Source organism: Mobula hypostoma, chromosome 9, assembly GCF_963921235.1.
Source record: "Mobula hypostoma chromosome 9, sMobHyp1.1, whole genome shotgun sequence".
NCBI classification, from domain to species: domain Eukaryota; kingdom Metazoa; phylum Chordata; class Chondrichthyes; order Myliobatiformes; family Myliobatidae; genus Mobula; species Mobula hypostoma.
The window spans coordinates 57,165,390-57,184,972 of NC_086105.1; the positions used below are offsets into that span (position 1 = coordinate 57,165,390).

At 44.3% G+C, this 19,583-nt stretch overlaps 1 protein-coding gene across 3 annotated transcripts in view; it reads right to left on the minus strand.

Moving 5' to 3' along the window:
- The window catches only part of LOC134351744 (A disintegrin and metalloproteinase with thrombospondin motifs 20-like), a 697,549-nt gene that overhangs the window by 9,982 nt on the left and 667,984 nt on the right, over nt 1-19,583 (minus strand). For all 3 annotated transcript variants that reach the window (XM_063058346.1, XM_063058347.1, XM_063058349.1), the window contains one exon: nt 7,812-7,903. In XM_063058346.1, coding sequence (XP_062914416.1) covers nt 7,812-7,903 — 92 coding nt within the window. The remainder of the gene's footprint in view (nt 1-7,811; nt 7,904-19,583) is intronic.

Consider the following 19,583-nt stretch of genomic DNA (forward strand, 5'->3'; position numbering starts at 1 on the left):
ACCCACGATGTTCGTACTAGTGTCTGCTCCCCTCCCTCGCCACTGTTACAGAAACTGAGACCCTGGTCTTTGATTTCACACCCCCCCCCACTGTCACTGACTCTGGGACCCTGGTGTCTGAATCCCCGCCCCCCCCAACGGTCACTGACACTGAGACTCTGGTGTGTGTCCACTCCCCCCCCCCCCCCCACTGTTACTGACTCTGGGACCCTGGTGTCTGAATCCCCCCCGGTCACTGTCACTGGGACCTTGTTGTGTGACCCCCCCCCACACTGTCATTGATACTGGAACCGTGGTGTGACACCCCCCCCCCCCACTGTCACTGACTCTGGGGGGACCCTGGTGTGTGACCCCGCCCTCACTGTCGCTGACAGTGTGACCCTGGTCCGACCACCTGATAACCTTCCTGTTGTGGATGGGAAGAGGCCTTTGCAACACCACTTGGTTCAGAGTGGGTCACAAAGACAATATAGTGGTATGAGCGATGAGGTTTGGGGTGATAACTGGGGACTGAAGTGTGGGGCTCGAGACCAGCTCGGTGAGTGTGAATCACCATTGGTCCCTGTGTCGACAGATCACTAGGGTCTGTCTGGCTGACAGTCATGGACACCACTCAGCACATCACAGAACCAGCCTCCCCTTCATGGATCCAGATTACTTTTCTCGATGCCTTGGTAAAGCAGACAGAATAGTCAAAGACCTCATCTACCCCAGACATTTTCTCTACTTCTCCTCTCAATAGACAATAGGTGCAGGAGTAGGCCATTCAGCCCTTCGAGCCAGCACCGCCATTCACTGTGATCATGGCTGATCATCCACAATCTGTACCCTTTTCCTGCCTTCTCCCCATATCCCTTCACTCTGCTATCTTTAAGAGCTCTATCTAACTTTTTTTTTGAAAGAATCCAGAGAATTGGCCTCTACTGCCTTCTGAGGCAGAGCATTCCACAGAACCACAACCCTCTGTGTGAAAAAGTTTCTCCTCAACTCCGTTCTAAATTGTCTACCCCTTATTCTTAAACTGTGGCCTCTGGTTCTGGACTCCCCCAACATTGGGAACATGTTTCCTGCCTCTAGCGTGTCCAATCCCTTAATAATCTTATATGTTTCAATCAGAAAATCAAATCTCTCATTGGGCAGAAAATAGAATAGCCTGAAAGCACGTACCACCAGGCCCAAGGACAGCTTCTACAACTATTGAATGGTTCCCTAGTACAATAAGATAGATTCTTAACCTCACAATCTACTTCATTATGGCCTTGTACCTTATGTTTACCTACACTGCACTTTCTCTGTTGTGTTACACCTTATTCTGCATTGTTATTGTTTTACCATATTCCAGTTCAATGCACTGTGTAATGATTTGATCTGTGTGAACAGCATGCAAAACGAGCTTTTCACTGTATCTCCTTACATCTATCAATAATAAACTAGTTCCAGTCCCAGCTCCACATTTCTCCACATTGGGTGTGATGGAAGCTGCTGTCTGTTGCACTTTGCCCCACAGCTCTGATCTACAGGGTGGCAACTTGACCTGTGGGGATGGCCAACCACTGACTTCCCCAGTCTGGGATTGCTGTACAATTAGGCGTCAGCTTCTATTTGCCCAGTCCTGCTACAGTTTAAACTTTACTAATATGACAGAAAAACGTCTGATATCAAAAAGCAATAAAAAAGGTAGATGCTGAAACCTGCAATAAAAACAGATAATGCGAGATGTCCTCGTAAGACCAGTCAGCATCTGTGGTGCGAGATGCATGTTTCAAATTGATGATCTCTCATTAGAATTGTTGTTCCCATTTATTTGAATCACTTTTAAAACTGATACAATGATTCTTCATTGTCTGCTTTTCCGAGGTGTGAATCAGATGATGTGAATTTAGCTAGGGAGACTGCTACGCATGTACTGCTCAATAAAGCAGCACTCATCATGAAAGATCCCCACCATCTTGGCCGTGCCATCTTCTCACAGCTGCCAGCAGGCAGGAGCTACAGAACTCTGAAGTCCCACACCACCAGGTTCAGGAAATGTTACTTCTTTTCAATCATTCAGTTCTTGAACTGACTGGCACAAGGCTAATTACTATGACCATTTTTCTCTAAAACAGACATTTTTTTTGTCATTGTGTTCTTTCCTGTAAAAAAAATGGATATAATTGATGTTTAATTTATAATTTCTTCTGAACGCTGCCTATATGATGTATGTGCCTGTGATGATGCTGCAGGTCAGTTTTCATTGCACTTTCACACTCGTAGAGTCAGGGAATCATAGAGCTATAGAGCACCACAGCACAGAAACAGGCCCTTCAGCCCACCTAGTTCATGCCAAACTGTTATTCTGCCTAGTCCCATCGACAACAACCCTCCATACCTCTCCTGTTGTTATACTCATCCAAGCATCTCTTAAATGTTGAAATCAAACCCAAATCTATCACTTCCTCTGGCAGCTCGTTCAACACTTGGACCACCCTCTGAGTGAAGAAGTTCCTCCTTGGATTCCTTTAAGATATTTCACCTTTCACCCCTAAACCTGTGACCCCTGGTTCTAGTTTCTTGGATGTGTACTTGGACAAATGACAATAAACTCGACTTTTATAATTTATGGAAATGACAATCTGCCAACTGTAGATTTGTCTCACAGTGTCCAAGGGCTGTCAGGCATAAATGATTCCCTCTATTTGTGGACACTGCACACATGTGGATTCAGGAAATGGGCTTCCCAGCAATTAATTACCTCAAATTAAAAGCATAAGTCGCAGAATGGATGCAGTGGTACAAAGCCTCAATAATCATCATGAGGGATTAGGTATTTCAACTGGGGAGAGCGAATCAAATCCAGAAAATAAAACTCCCACATTAGGAGGAGGTAATTTGTAATATGCAATCATAAATTATTCCAGTATCTTGAGATAATTTCAGTTTGAAAGGGCTAGAATATAAAATTAAGGGTGTAATGCTCAGGCGTTGTAGGGCATCAGTCAGACTGCATTATAAGGATCAAGATCAACTTTAATTGCCGTAAACATTTGCAAGCATTAGGAATTTGATGTAGTGTATTGATAAGTGCAACCGAAAAAAAGTCAAGAATTATTAAAAAACTAGATAAAATATAAAGTTGGAGGTTGAAGTATTTCAGGTCATTTGGGGTATGTTGTGCAGTTTTGGGCCCCTTATCTAAGAAAAGATATGCTGGCATTGAAGAGGATCAGGATGAGATTATGAGAATATTCCTGGGAACGAAAGGGTTAACATATGAGGAGCATTGGATAGTTCTGCTCCTGTACTCGCTGGAGTTTATAAGAATGATGGGTAGGGGGATCTCATTCAAACCTGGCGAATATTGAAAGAGCTAGGTAGAGTGGACATTGAGAGTATTTTTCCAAAAGTGGGGAAGTCGAGCATAGACTCTGAATACAAGGATGTCCCTTTAGAACAGAAATAAGGAGGAATTTCTTTAGCCAGAGGGTGGTGAATCTGTGGAATTCATTGCCACAGATGGCTGTGAAGATGAAGTCATTGGGTATACTTATATATATTTAAATATTTAAAATGTCGCTGCCTACGGCTGAAGTGCCGGAGGATTGGAGAGTGGCTCATGTTGTTCCGTTGTTTAAAAAAGGATCGAAAAGTAATCCGGGAAATTATAGGCCGGTGAGTTTAACGTCAGTAGTAGGTAAGTTATTGGAGGGAGTACTAAGAGACAGAATCTACAAGCATTTGGATAGACAGGGGTTTATTAGGGAGAGTCAACATGGCTTTGTGCGTGGTAGGTCATGTTTGACCAATCTGTTGGAGTTTTTCGAGGAGGTTACCAGGAAAGTGGATGAAGGGAAGGCAGTGGATATTGTCTACATGGACTTCAGTAAGGCCTTTGACAAGGTCCCGCATGGGAGGTTAGTTAGGAAAATTCAGTCGCTAGGTATACATGGAGAGGTGGTAAATTGGATTAGACATTGGCTCGATGGAAGAAGCCAGAGTGGTGGTAGAGAATTGCTTCTCTGAGTGGAGGCTTGTGACTATTGGTGTGCCACAGGGATCAGTGCTGGGTCCATTGTTATTTGTCATCTATATCAATGATCTGGATGATAATGTGGTAAATTGGATCAGCAAGTTTGCTGATGATACAAAGATTGGAGGTGTAGTAGACAGTGAGGAAGGTTTTCAGAGCCTGCAGAGGGACTTGGACCAGCTGGAAAAATGGGCTGAAAAATGGCAGATGGAGTTTAATACTGACAAGTGTGAGGTATTGCACGTTGGAAGGACAAACCGACGTAGAACATACAGGGTTAATGGTAAGGCACCGAGGAGTGCAGTGGAACAGAGGGATCTGGGAATACAGATACAAAATTCCCTAAAAGTGTCGTCACAGGTAGATAGGGTCGTAAAGAGAGCTTTTGGTACATTGGCCTTTATTAATCAAAGTATTGAGTATAAGAGCTGGAATGTTATGATGAGGTTGTATAAGGCATTGATGAGGCCGAATCTGGAGTATTGTATTCAGTTTTGGTCACCAAATTACAGGAAGGATATAAATAAGGTTGAAAGAGTGCAGAGAAGGTTTACAAGGATGTTGCCGGGACTTGAGAAACTCAGTTACAGAGAAAGGTTGAATAGGTTAGGACTTTATTCCCTGGAGCGTAGAAGAATGAGGGGAGATTTGATAGAGGTATATAAAATTATGATGGGTATAGATAGAGTGAATGCAAGCAGGCTTTTTCCACTGAGGCAAAGGGAGAAAAAAACCAGAGGACATGGGTTAAGGGTGAGGGGAGAAAAGTTTAAAGGGAACATTAGGGGGTGATTCTTCACACAGAGAGTGGTGGGAGTATGGAATGAGCTGCCAAGATGAGGTGGTAAATGCAGGTTCTTTTTTAACATTTTAGAATAAATTGGACAGATACATGAATGGGAGGTGTATGGAGGGATATGGTCCGCATGCAGGTCAGTGGGACTAGGCAGAAAATGGTTCGGCACAGCCAAGAAGGGCCAAAGGGCCTGTTTCTGTGCTGTAGTTTCTATGGTTCTATGGTTCTATATTTAAAGCTGTGGTTCTTGATTAGCAGGGGCATGAAAGGTTACAGGGCGAGAACAAGAGAATGGGGTTGAGAGGGACAATAGATCAGCCATGATGGAATGGCAGAGCAGACTCGATGGGCCAAATGGCCCAATTCTGCTCCTATGTCACATGGTCTTATGGTACCAATACAGTGAGTAAGCCAGATAAGACACAGCATTTTTTCAGTATTCTTTACCAAACTGCCTGCCAGTAGTTAGTGTGGATACCTAAATGATTGTTTTGTTTTGCTGCTGTCCAGATCTGACAGTAGATATAATGTGGCCTGATCACCTGTACCACTGTGAAATGTTATGATTGGGAAAGGTGAGGAGTTAACTGGACAAAACCCATCGCTACAGAGATCCACAGCATTTTTACAGAAACCAGTGTTTATGTTTTCATTACCAAATCCAAGTTGCCTGCTGCGGTCAGGGTGAATATTCTGGGCTGTTTCAAGTATCTTTGTTAAATTAACTAACCCAGAACCAGCATCTGAAAAGATGACATTTAAAATCATTTCCTTCAGATTTCCACAAAAAAACTTCACATTTTTTTTTCACTTTTGTTCATTGAAAACTTCCTGCTCCCAACAATCATTAGTTGACCTTAGTTTGGCGGCGAGCGTTGTAACTGTTTATACTAAGCAGCTGCGTGATTTTATGCAACTATGATGAGAAAATGGTTAGAAATTCATTACTAGTACCTGTAACAAACTCTGCTTTTAACAGGGAGATTAAAACGCTCCCAAAGGTCTGGGTGTGAAGTCGTTAGTGAGGTGGGGGTATTTGTGATTGTCTGGGAAAATGCTCTGGAACGGAATTTCCCAGCAGTTTCCAGCTGGGGTCCTCAGACTAAAATCTAATTGCATTAGCAGAGATGGTTCATTCATCCCATTCAGAGCCAAGTCACTTTATTTTCAGGCTAGAAAATCCACAGCAGATTGTAAAACAAGATGACCAGTTAATAAATGTGTCACCAAGCCCCTTTGTCCCACGCCGTGCTAAATGCTGTACACCACCATCTTCCTAAAATGTGGAACTGGTACACATCCTCAGACGGGGGCCTAGAACAAATAAACTTCTAAAATATTATATTCTTCATTTCTTTTTGACTAGTGCTATCACAATAAGGGTATTTGCACAGCATTGCAGTTGTATTGTTTCTGGGAGCTGTATTTAATTGATGGGGATGTGAGTTCGCTGTGGGGGCTTTCAGCTGCTGACCTGGCATTACTTTAAAACCTCCTGCAGGTCAACCCCCGCAGGGAGTAAACTGGTCACCTCTAAAAGCTTTCCATTCATTAGAGCCTCAGCGGGTGTCTTCTCGCAAAGATAAAGACCAATTCCACCAGGCACCTCTTTTGTTATCTGTTTTATCAAATAAATAGCATTGTGGTTTGTGCTCCCTGCCGACTGCAACCACACTGCCCTCTGACATCTAATTCCATCATGCTGGGAACAGTCCTGAGTAAACTTTTAAAACCTAAGAGCGGATTCTCGTTTCCACGTACAGCATCCGGCAATTCACTGCTTCTGTTTTTGAACTGAATCGTAACCTAAGTGCCACCCTGCCTTAGAAGTGAGACCCACGCTCACATCTAAAACTTTACAGGATGATCCCATAATCCATTCCTGTTTGAACTACTCCCAATATAAATTGCACTAAAGTACAATGAATTAAAATTCATGGGTATTCCAGTAAACCCCAATTTATACTTCATTTGATTGTCTGAAAACCCACACTCAATGTTTTAGGAAAAGCTTCTTCCCGTCCACCAGCAGTTTTCTGAATGTTCCATAAACCCATGAACTATTCCTCATTATTTGTCCATCTTCTTTATCTATCTTTCTATTTATTTATAGTTTTCTTTTACATATTGCACTGGACTGCTGCCACAAAACAACAAGTTTGATGCCGTACCATATGTCAGTGACAATGAACTTGATTCTGATTATGATCTGGCTATTCTGCATTAAGGTTTTTCGACAAAGGAATGAAAGCAAAGCGTCAAGGCAGAAACAGGGAAATCTGCAGATGCTGGAATTTCAAGCAACACACACAAAAGTTGCTGGTGAACGCAGCAGGCCAGGCAGCATCGCCAGGAAGAGGTACAGTCGACGTTTCAGGCCGAGACCCTTCATCAGGACTAACTGAAAGAAGATTAACTGAAATCTCTTACTAGCTCTTCTTTCAGTTAGTCCTGACGAAGGGTCTCGGTCCAAAATATCATCTGTACCTCTTCCTAGAGATGCTGCCTGGCCTGCTGCGTTCACCAGCAACTTTTATGTGTGTTGCATCAAGGCAGAAGTAGGCCATTCTGCCCCCTTTGCCTGTTCTATCATTCACAAAGTTCACAGCAGATCTTCTACCTCAGCAATATTTTTCCACACCAACTTCATATTCCTGGATTCCCATAATACCCCAACATCGATTGTTCCCTGGAATATATTCAGTGAAAGAGCTTCTGCATCACCAGCCTGTGAGTGAAGACATTTATTCTATCCTCTTTAATGCATCTTGCGGCTCGGTGTGGGTCGGACAAGTGAAAAGAGGCCTGCTCGCTGACGGTCGCCCAGCCTGACTGTTGGCCACCATCCCCACAGATGGACTGGCCCTGGAGTTCATCAGGGAATAGGAATGACCAGACCTGATCTTGCAAGACTGTGACTGCACTTCTCCCTTGGTTTACATTTGTTCTTGAACCTTCAGCTGAGTACTCTAACCCCAGAAAGCCAATGATCAGTGGGTTGCTGACCTGAGGACACTTGGCTGCACTGTAACAGTCTCCCGCTGTTGCAAAAGGTACTGCTCTTCCGTGGACCGTCCGTGCGAACTGCAGGTCTGTAACTGGAGAAACAGAACGTTTCAGAAGCACATTTCACAGCTCAGGAATTAAAACCAAAGACGCTGCAAAAAATTAAAATCAGAAATCAGAATCAGGTTTATTGTCACTGATATATGCCATGATATTTGTTGTTTTGTGGCAGTACAGTGCAAGACATAAAAATGACTATAAGTTACAATAAGAAATATAAAAAATAAACAGAGCAAAAAGAGAACAAGATAGTAGGAAGTGTTCATGGATTCATGGACCATTCTGAACCTGATGATGGAGGGGAAAAAGCTGTTCTTAAAACACTGAGTCTGGGTTTTCAAACTCCAGTCCCTCCTCCCCAATGGTAGTAATAAGAAGAGAGCGTTTCCGGGGTGGGTGAGGTTCCTTAATGATGGATGCTGCCTTCTTGAGGCGACACCATCTGAAGATGTCCTCAATGGTGGGGAGGAAAGTGCCCATGAGGGAACGGGCTGAGTCTACAAGCCTCTGCAGATCTCTCTGATCCTGTGCTTCTGGGCCTCCACACCAGACAGAGATGCAGCCAGTCAGAATGCTCTCCACCGTACATCTGCAGAAATTTACTGAAACCTTTAATGACGTGCTAAGTCTCAATATCTTGGGCCCAGGATAGATCTTCTGAGATGTAGACACCCAGGAACTTGAAATCACTCTTCCCTCGATGATGACTGGTGTGTGTTCTCAGCAGTTCCTGGACTTCAGACAACATACATCTTTTCCCACAGATGCTGCCTGACCTGCTGAGTCTTCCCAACATTTCCTGTTTTTATTTTGAATTTCCAGCATCTGTAGATATTTATATTTCCGCAATGTATCTTTTTCTATTTCTTCACTGTGACTCTGGGAAGTTCTATCATGTTAGCCATAGAATCATAGAGTCTTCGAGTCATAGAGCATTGCAGCACAGAAACTTTGGTACCAAACTATTATTCTGCCTAGTCCCATCAACCTGCAACAAAACCATAACCTTCCATACCCCTCCCATTCATATACTTATCCAAACTTCTCTTAAATGTTGCAATTGAAACCACATCTACCATTTCCACTGGCAACTTGTTCCACACTTGCACCATCCTGTGAATGGAAAGGTTCTGCCTCTGGTTCCCCTTAAATGTTACAACGTTCTCCCTTAACTCAGGATCTTTAGATCCAGTCTCACCCAGCCTCAGTGAAGAGAGCCTGCTTGCACTCACTCTATCTGTGAACACAATTGGGTGCCCAGGTGGAGATACGTCTCTAACTCAGGAGGTAAGGTGCTCCTTGCTTCCGCTAGTCTTCAGGACACCCTTGGGAAAGGCGTAACACCTACCTAGCTCCCCCCACCCAACCCTGAGCACGATCACATGAAGCCATGGGAAGAGGTGGTGGATGGTTGTATGAGCAGCTGCTGCATATCTCAAGTCCTGGTTATGTGACCACTGATGCCAGGCAGACAATTTCTGAAGAGTACTGGTAACAGCTGGGGCCATTTGTCTTGAAAAGGCACTGCGCAGAATAGGGCAATGGCAAACCAATTCTGTAGAAATACTTGTCAAGAACAATCATGGGCATGAGACCATGATCACTCACCTCATATGTCATGGCACATAACGAATGAATGAATGAATGCACCCCATAATTTTGTACACTTCTATCAAATCTCCCCTCAATCTTCCATGTAATGGAATAAAGTCCTAACCTATTCAACCATTCCTTATAACTCCGATCCTCAAGTCCTGTCAACAACAATGTAAATTTTCTCTGAACTCTTTCAAGCACATTGATGTCTTGCCTGGAGAGAGATCAACAGAATTGCACACAATACTCCAAATTAGGCATCACAAACATCTTATACAACTTCAACATAACGTCCCAGCTCCTGTACTCAATGCTCTGATTATTGAAGGCCAATGTGCCAAAAGCTCTCTTTACAGCCCTATTTTTCTGCAATGCCACTTTACAGGAATTAGGAATTGGTGTTCACAGATCACTCTGTTCTACCACTTACTGTGTAAAATATTTTTTCTATTAGAACATACTTGGAGCACCGGTTATTGCTAAGGGGTGGGAGACAGCCAGGGTTAGCTCCTGGGTGGTGAATCTTATCTCTAGCCTTTCATTTCCAAACATGCCAAGAGGAGGAGGCCATTTTACTTGCTAGATCATTCAATTTGATCAGCGTTGATCATCCTTTCCTGCACCATTCACTATTTCTTCCTCAATCCATTGATCCCTTTGGCAAGAGGAAATATGTAGAACATAGAACATTACGGCACAGTACAGACCCTTTGGTCCATGATGTTATGTCAAACTTCTAACCTACTCTAAGATCAATCTAACCCCTCCTTCCTACATATCTCTCCATTTCCCTATCATCCCTGAGCCTATCTAAGAGTTTCTTAAATACCTCAAATGTACCATCCCTGGCAGGGCTTTCCATGAACTCACTACTCTCTAAGACTGCACAAGCACGTGGATGATAATAATACTCCTGCTTGATTACTGTTGAGGGGGATAGCCTACCTGGGGGAAGCAACAGTGGCCGAGCCTCTGGCACAGAGTCTGGCCCTGTGGCTCAGAAGGGTAGGGAAAGGAAGAGGATGGCAGCAGTGATAGGGGATTCTATAGTTAGAGGGCCAGAGAGGCAATTCTGTGGATATAGGAAAGAAATGCGGTTGCCTCCCAGGTGCCAGGGTCCAGGATATTTCTGATCGAGTCCACAATATCCTGAAGTGGGAAGGAGAACAGCCAGAGGTCGTGTTACATATTGGCACCAACGACATAGGCAGGAAAAGGGAGGAGGTCCTGAAAGCAGACTACAGGGAGTTAGGAAGGAAGTTGAGAAGCAGGACCACAAAGGTAGTAATCTCTGCATTACTGCCTGTGCCACATGACAGTGAGAATAGGAATAGAATGAGGTGGAGGATAAATGCGTGGCTGAGGGATTGCAGCAGGGAGCAGGGATTCAGATTTCTGGATCATTGGGACCTCTTTTGGGGCAGGTGTGACCTGTACAAAAAGGGAAGGTTGCACTTAAATCTGAGGGGGACCAATATCCTGGCAGGGAGGTTTGCTAGGGCTATTGGGGAAAGTTTAAACTAGAATTGCTGGGGGGTGGGAACCAAACTGAAGAGACAGAGGAAGAGGTGGTTTGCTCACAAATAGAGAAAGCTTGGAAATAATGCGAGAGGGAGGATAGGCAGAAGATAAAGAAGGGACACCCTCTCACATGAAGCCATGATGGTTTGAGATGTGTGTATTTTAATGCAAGGAGTATTATGAACAAAGCGGATGAGCTTAGAGCATGGATCAGTACTTGGAGCTACGATGTTGTGGTCATTACAGAGACTTGGATGGCTCAGAGGTAGGAATGGTTACTTGGAGTGCCAGGCTTTAGATGTTTCAGAAAGAACATGGAGGGAGGCAAAAGAGGTGGGGGCATGGCACTATTGATTAGGGATAGTGTCATGGCTGCAGAGAAGGAGGAAGACATGGAGGGATTGTCTATGGAGTTTCTGTGTTAGGAACAGGAAGGGGGTCAATAACTCTACTGGGTGTTTATATAGACCACCCAATAGTAACAGGGATATCAAGGAGCAGATAGGGAGACAGATTCTGGAAAGGTGTAATAATAGCAGGGTTGTTGTGGTGGGAGATTTTAATTTCCCAAATATCGATTGGCATGTCCCTAGAGCGAGGGGTTTAGATGGGGTGGAGTTTGTTAGGTGTGTTCAAGAAGGTTTCTTGACACAATATGTAGATAAGCCTACAAGAGGAGAGGCTGTTCTTGATCTGGTGTTGGGAAATGAACCTGGTCAGGTGTCAGGTCTCTCAGTTAGAGAGCGTTTTGGAGATAGTGATCACAATTCTAACTCCTTCACCATAGCATTGGAGAGGGATAGGAACAGACAAGTTAGGAAAACATATAATTGGAGTAAGGGGAAATATGAGGCTATCAGGCAAGAACTTGGAAGCATAAATTGGGAACAGATGTTCTCAGGGAAATGTACAGAAGAAATGTGGCAAATGTTCAGGGGATCTTTGCATGGAGTTCTGCATAGGTACATTCCAATGAGACAGGAAAAGGATGGTGGGGTACAGGAACTGTGGTGTACAAAAGCTGTTGTTAATCTAGTGAAGAAGAAAAGAAGAGCTTATGAAAGGTTCAAAAAACTAGGTAATGACAGAGATCTAGAAGATTTTAAGGCTAGCATGAAGGAGCTTAAGAAAGAAATTAGGAGAGCTAGAAGGGCCATGAGAAGGCCTTGGCGGACAGGATTAAGGAAAACCCCAAGGCATTCTATAAGTATGTGAAGAACAAAAGGATAAGACATGAGAGAATAGGACCAATCAAGTGTGACAGTAGAAAAGTGTGTATGGAACAGGAGAAGATAGCAGAGACACTTGATGAGTACTTTGCTTCAGTATTCACTATGGAAAAGGATCTTGGTAATTGTAGGGATGACTTACAGCGAACTGAAAAGCTTGAGCATGTAGATATTAAGAAAGAGGATGTGCTGGAGCTTTTGGAAAGCATCAAGGTGGGTAAGTCACCGGGACCGGATGAGATGTACTCCAGGCTACTGTGGGAGGTGAGGGAGGAGATTGCTGAGCCTCTTGTGATGATCTCTGCATCATCAATGGGGATGGGAGAGGTTCTGGAGGATTGGAGGTTTGCAGATGTTGTTCCATTATTTAAGAAAGGGAGTAGAGATAGCACAGGAAATTATAGACCAGTGAGTCTTACTTCAGTGGTTGGCAAGTTGGTGGAGAATATCCTGAGAGGCAGGACTTATGAACATTTGGAGAGGCATAATTTGATTAGGAATAGTCAGCATAGCTTTGTGAAAGGCAGGTCGTGCCTTACGAGTCTGATTCAATTTTTTGAGGATGTGACTAAACACATTGATGAAGGTAGAGCTGTAGATGTAGTTTGCATGGATTTTTAAGGCATTCAGAAGAACAATGGGTGACCTAATTGAAACCTAAATGCAAGGCATTTTTACAAGGCACCCCATGCAAGGCTTATTGAGAAAGTAAGGAAGCATGGGATCCAAGGGGACATTGCTTTGTGGATCCAGAACTGGCTTGCCCACAGAAGGCAAAGAGTGGTTGTAGACGGGTCACATTCTGTATGGAGGTTGGTGTGCCTCAGGGATCTGTTCTATGACCCCTACTCTTTGTGATTTTTATAAATGACTTGGATGAGGAAGTGGAGGGAAGGGTTAGAAAATTTGCTGATGACACAAAGGTTGGGGATGTTGTGGATAGTGTGGAGGGCTGTCAGAGGTTACAGTGTGACATTGATAGGATGCAAAACTGAGCTAAGAAGTGGCAGATGGAGTTCAACCCAGATAAGTGTGAGGTCGTTCATTTTGGTAGGTCAAAAATGATGGCAGAATATAGTATAAGACTCTTGGCAGTGTGGAGGATCAGAGGGATCTTGGAGTCCGAGTCCATAGGACACTCAAAACTGCTATGCAGGTTGACTCTGTAGTTAAGAAAGCATACGATGCATTGGCCTTCATCAATCGTGGGATTGAGTTTAGGAGCCGAGAGGTAATGTTGCAGCTATATAGGACCCTGGTCAGACCCCACTTGGAGAACTGTGCTCAATTCTGGTTGCCTCACTATAGGAAGAATGTGGAAACTATAGAAAGGGTGCAGAGGAGATTTACAAGGATGTTGCCTGGATTGGGATGCATGCCTTATGAGAATAGGATGAGTGAACTCAGCCTTTTCTCCTTGGAGCGACGGAGAATGAGAGGTGACCTGATAGAGATGTATAAGATGATGAGAGGAATTGATCATGTGGATAGTCAGAGGCTCTTTCCCGGGGCTGGAATGGCTAGCACGAGATGGCACAATTTTAAGGTGCTTGGAAGTAGGTAAAGAGGAGATGTCAGGGGTAAGTTTTTTACGCAGAGAGTGGTGAGTGCTTGGAACAGGCTGCCGATGATGGTGGTGGAGATGGATATGATAGGGCCTTTTAAGAGACTCCTGGACAGGTAGATGGAGCTCAGAAAAATAGAGGGCTATGGGTAACCCTAGGTAACCCTAGGATGTGGTTTCCGATGCCTCCGATGGCAAGCATTCCATATCTTCACCACCTTCTTCAGTTCTAAACAGCATATCCCCTTATCCTGACACTTTCAACCCAGCATCTGGACTCAATGGGTGTCAGGAACATCTCCCTGTAGGTTGCCTATCCAGTCCTGAAGGAACTTTCTGGGTTTTAGTGTTATCCCATAAGACCATAAGTTATAGGAGCAGAATTAAGCCATTTAACTCTTCGTCTGCTCTACCATTTCATCATGGCTGATCCATTTTTCGTCTCAGCCGCAATCTCCTGCCTACCCCCCTGTATCCCTCTTGCCCTGACCAATCAAAAATCTGTCAAACTCTGCCTTGCCTTAAATATACATAAAGACTTGACCTCCACAGCTGCCTGTGGCAACAAATTTCACAGATTCACCACTCTCTGGCTAAAGAAATGCCCCCCCATCACTGTTCTAAAAGGACGCCCCTCTATTTTGAGGCTGTGTCCTCTGGTCTTAGACACTCCCACCATAGGAAACATTCTCCCCACATCCATCCTATCAGGGCCTTTCACCATTCAATAGGTTTCAATTAGGTCACCCATTGTTCTTCTGAATTCCAGTGAATAAAGGGCCAGAGCCGTCAAACGCTTTTCATATGACAATCCATTCAATCCTGCAGTCGTTTTCGTGAACCCTCTCCAGTGTCAGCACAACCTTTCTAAGATAAGGGGCCAAAACTGCTCACAACACTCCAAGTGAGGCCTCACCAGTGCTTTATAATGTCTCAACACTACATCCTTGCTTTTATACTCTAGGCCTCTTGAAATGAGTGCTAACATCGCATTTGCCTCCCTTAACACAGACTCAACTTGCAAATTAACCTTTACGGAATCCTGCACAAAGACACTCAAATCCCTTTGTGCCTCAGATTTTTGTATTTTCTCTCCATTTAGAAAATAATCATTTCTTCTACCAAGTGCATGACCATACACTTCCCCTACACTCTATTCCATCTGTCACTTCTATGCCCATTCTCCTAATCTGTCTAAGTCCTTGTAGCCTCCCTATTTCCTCCAAAACTACCTGCCCCTCCATCCATCTTCGTATCATCTGCAAACTGTGCAACAAAGCCATCGATTCCATCATCCAAATCATTGACATATGATAAAAAGAATCGATCCCAAAACAATCTCCTGTGGAACACCACCAATCACTGGCAGCCAACCAGATAAAGCTCCACACAGAAAAGTTGCTGGTGAACGCAGCAGGCCAGGCAGCATCTCTAGGAAGAGGTACAGTCGACGTTTCGGGCCGAGAGCCTTCGTCAGGATAAAGCTCTCTTTATTCCCATTCTTTGCCTCCTGCCAATCGGCCTCTGCTTTACCCATGCTAGAATCTCTCCTGTAACACAATGGGTTTGTAGCTTGTTAAGTAGCCTCATGTGTGGCACCTTGTCAAAGGCCTCCTGAAAATCCAACAATACAACATCAACCCATTCTCCTTTGTCTATCCTGCTTGTTATTTCTTCAAAGAATTCCACCAGTTGTCAGGGCCAGATTTCCCTTGAAGAAACAATGCTGATTACAGTCTATTTTTTTCATATGCCTCCAAGTACTTCGAGACCACATCCTTAACATCTTCCCAACCACTGAGGTCCCACTAACTCTCCTATAATTTCCCTTCTTAAAGAATGGAGTGACATTTGCAATTTCCCAGTCTTCCAGAACCATTCCAGAATCTAATGATTCTTGAAAGATCATTAGTAATGCCGCCACGATCTCTTCAGCCACCTCTTTCAGAACTCTAGGGTGTACACCATCTGTTTCAGGCGACGTGTTTGACAGAGTTGGTATCATTGTCGAAGACGGAGTGAGCGATTTGGAAAGGAGTCGATGCAGAAGAGTTTTGATGCCTGTTCACCTGACCCGGGTGCGAGGTTGGATCACTCCAAGTACCGAGCCAATTTGGCGAGATCAAGAGTGGCTTTGTGCTAGGAAGCTCAAGCATATCGTGGCACCGGGTTCCAGGTCCTAGATCGAGGCATTACCTGGCGCTTGGATAATTTAAACACTAGCACAGATAGACTGGAAGCTCGATTGTCGGGTCTGGAGGCGAGAGCCGGGGTGATTTCACTCACTCTTCCACAAATGTTCATTTCTTTCTCCATGGTGCTAAGACTGTGAACTGATCCGGCTGTTGCATGCTTTTGCCCTGGAAATGAGGCTTGGGCCATCTCTAGCTGCTCCAGGAGGAGATCTGGCACTTGGTCTGCTTCAGAACGCTGTTGCCTTGCTTCTACTGTCTGCATGACCTACGTTTGTCCTCGCTTTGTGCAATGGTTTTTGCTCTTTGATTTTTTTAAAACTGGGTTATTCGGGTTTCTTGCAGGCAAATCTTAAGCTGTATAATTTATTTATTCTTTGATAATAAATGTCTTTTAAATGTTTGAATCTGTAATCTTCTGCGGAAATCCCACCTGTCATTGTCTCTGTTATTCCCATCCCTGCCCCATTTCTCACCCTGTCCCCATTTGTCCTCCTTACTGAAATTAGGAGAGTAGCAGTAGTACAGTCACTCAAGGCGAGTATGATGTTCTCCAAAGCAGTTGTCTACATGTCTGTTGGTTGTTTATTCTGGTGATATGACAGTGTGTTTGATCACAGCATCTTCTATGGGGTGAACCGGAGGTGTTATTTTCTTTTATAAATGTATTTGTTATAATCGCAAGACCATGCTGGATATCAAGAACTAAAGCACTGCAGATCTACCCCATCAGCAAGTTGCTTGTTGGTGGAGAGACTGAAGAAGATGGATCATACTGCTGCCTGCACCAGAGAGGTGTCAGAAAAGTCAGGGCGCAAAGGTGGTGTGCAGCAAGTGATCGTCTTAGTCGCTTTTCTTGTGATCGCAAGACCCTGTTGGACATTGTTAATGCAGAGCGCTGCAAGTCCGACCCACTGATTTACTGGCGGACAGAACAATGGACGGTGGGGGAGCTGTGTGGCCTCGGTCATAGTGAGGACTAGATCTCAAGCCACAGTGTTGCCTGTTTGCATCCACCCTGGAGAGAGGCGTCAGAGTTGGTGCACTCCACTAGAGGGGGGTGTGATGCAGCATGCATTGGTGCTTGCTTTGCAGAAGACAAACTGCAATGTATTCGACTGTAGACTGCTCCAACATTCACAGACTCAGGGACTTGGATGACTTTTTTTGTGTGACTGATGTCTTATATATGCTGCATGTGCCTTATGCTGTGTGTGACTGTTGGTGCTGTGTTTTGTACCTTGACCCCAAAGTAACACTGTTTCATTTGGCTGTATTCATGAGCATTCATGTATGCTTGATTGACAATTAAACTTGAACTTAAACTATTGGCAGATCCTCAAAAGGCTGTAAAGGCAAAGGCAGGATCTACATATTCTGGTGCTTTTGGGTGGATTTCCCTGATGGCGGACAGCTATGCATGACTTTGTTTAATGTGGGGATGCTGATTCATGGGCAGCCACTACATGGACCTTGACAGATTCAGGGTCAGCATCCAGTGGCAACTTAATGCAAGATGATTGGGGACCCTTCCCTGTTGCACCCTTCCTCCACCTTCAACTGCCATTGTGAAGGGTCATCACATTCCACCAGCTCTTTGTCTAGAGCCTCCCTCTTGACCTTACCACCATGGGTCACCCTACTAGGAGCTAGGCACCAGATGGCTAAACTGCAGGCGGTATCATTCTTAGGATCTCAGGAACTCACAAGCCTCTCCACTACGACAAGGGTGAAGATCCCCAGAAAAAGTTAGTAGAGACTCTCACATGGTCCTCAGCACTGGTTAACATTTTGTGTCTTTATCCCGGATGGACCTTTCAATTGACTACCTAGTTTGCTGTCACCAAACCAAAGTATCTTGGTTTTCACTGCACCCCTCTGCAGCTGTGTCCTGCACTGTTAACACCAGCCCTACTCCATTACTGATGCACTAACAAATACACTGATACTCCTAACTCTGAAAGAGTGAAGGGGGATTTCATGCAAACCTACTGAACACTGATAGGCCTGGATAGAGTGGATATAGAAAAGACGTTTCCATTATTGGGACAGTCTGAGGGCACAAACTCAGAATAAAGTAATGTCCCTTTGAAACTGAAGTGAGGAGGAACTTCTTCAGCGAGAGGGTGGACTTCATTGCTTCAGAGCCAGTTGGGTGTACTTAAGGCAAAGATTGACAGGTTCTTGATTGATTAATGGAGTTGAAGGTTACAGAGTGAAGGTGGGAGGAGGAGGTTAAAAAGAAGGATCAGCTATGATTGATTGGCGGTGTGGACCCGATGGGCCAAATAGCTTCATTCTGCTCCTATATCTGAAAGTTAATATATATCATTGACAAGGTGTCTGCTCACCTCTGTGTGTTTGCTACATTCCACATGCACCATTACACAGTCTCAGAGCAGAGTTCAGCACATGCATTTCCTCCCCAGCCTCTCACTAAGTGGAGAGGTTGTTTCTCTGTTTCTTAGTCTTTATTTGTGCATATTTTTCATGAATTCTATTGCATTTCTTTATATTCCTGTAAATGCCTGCAAGAAATGGAATGGTAACATACACTGTGAAAATAAATTTACTTTGACTTTCCTGCCAAGAACACTTACTTCATCACTCTGTTTTACGCTTTTTCAAAGTTTATCCATTTTCTGCTCTTGTGACATTATGTCTATGGAATCTCGTGAGGTATTCCACGTACTGACAGCTCTTAGTGTTTAAAACCAAATCCTCACGTCTCGCAGGACCTCACTGATCAGGGACCGCAAAGGAGAACCTGACACTAACCCAGTGGGACAGCTAAATGGAAGTAAGGACTTCAATATGTGAAAAAAGTTAGCTGTAGCTAATGTGAGTTCCTTACAGCCTTGAGGCAGGGGAAATGATACGCGGGAAGAAGGAGGAAATATCTTATGTTGATGCAGAAACCTCTACCATGTACAGTTCTGTATTGTTCGAGGAGCTGAAAATAAGTAGCATTCATAAAACAAGAGCGGTGCAAGAGATTATTAATGGTGATGCGCTGCGAGCTTTATAAAGAGCTTGGGTGCCTTTGGTTTCTTTCAGCGGGCTGCAATCAGCGCGGAACCAATAAAAGGAAGAGAGGTGTAAGCTGAGTGGCTCTTTTCTGAATGAACAGTGGTCAGGTTTTGGCTCAACAGACTTAGGTGAGAACAGGCTTGGGCAAGTGTAAGTGGAGGTCCTAAGTAAATTTCGAGAGAGATTTTTTCTGTAAGTGCGTAGCTAGTGCACATATGGGAAAATGAGGAGGTGACAGATAGGAGCTACAGGGAGGTAGTTGCAGGTGGAAGATCCCTGTCAGGAGAGAGAACGGGAAGAGGCAGGCAGTGCAGAGTAACCCTGTGGCCATTCCACTCAATAATAATATACTTATTATTGCTGCTTTGGATAATGTTGGGGGGGTGGGGAGAGGATATAATCTACCGGGGGAAGCTGTAGTAACCTCTCTGGCACTGAGACTGGCTCTGTGAATCAGAAGTGAAGGGGACAAGTGGAGTGCAGTAGTGATAGGGGATTCCATAATAAGAGGAGCAGACAGCAGATTCTGTGGACGAGAAGGAGACAACAAGATGGTATGTTGCCTCCCAGGTGCCAGAGT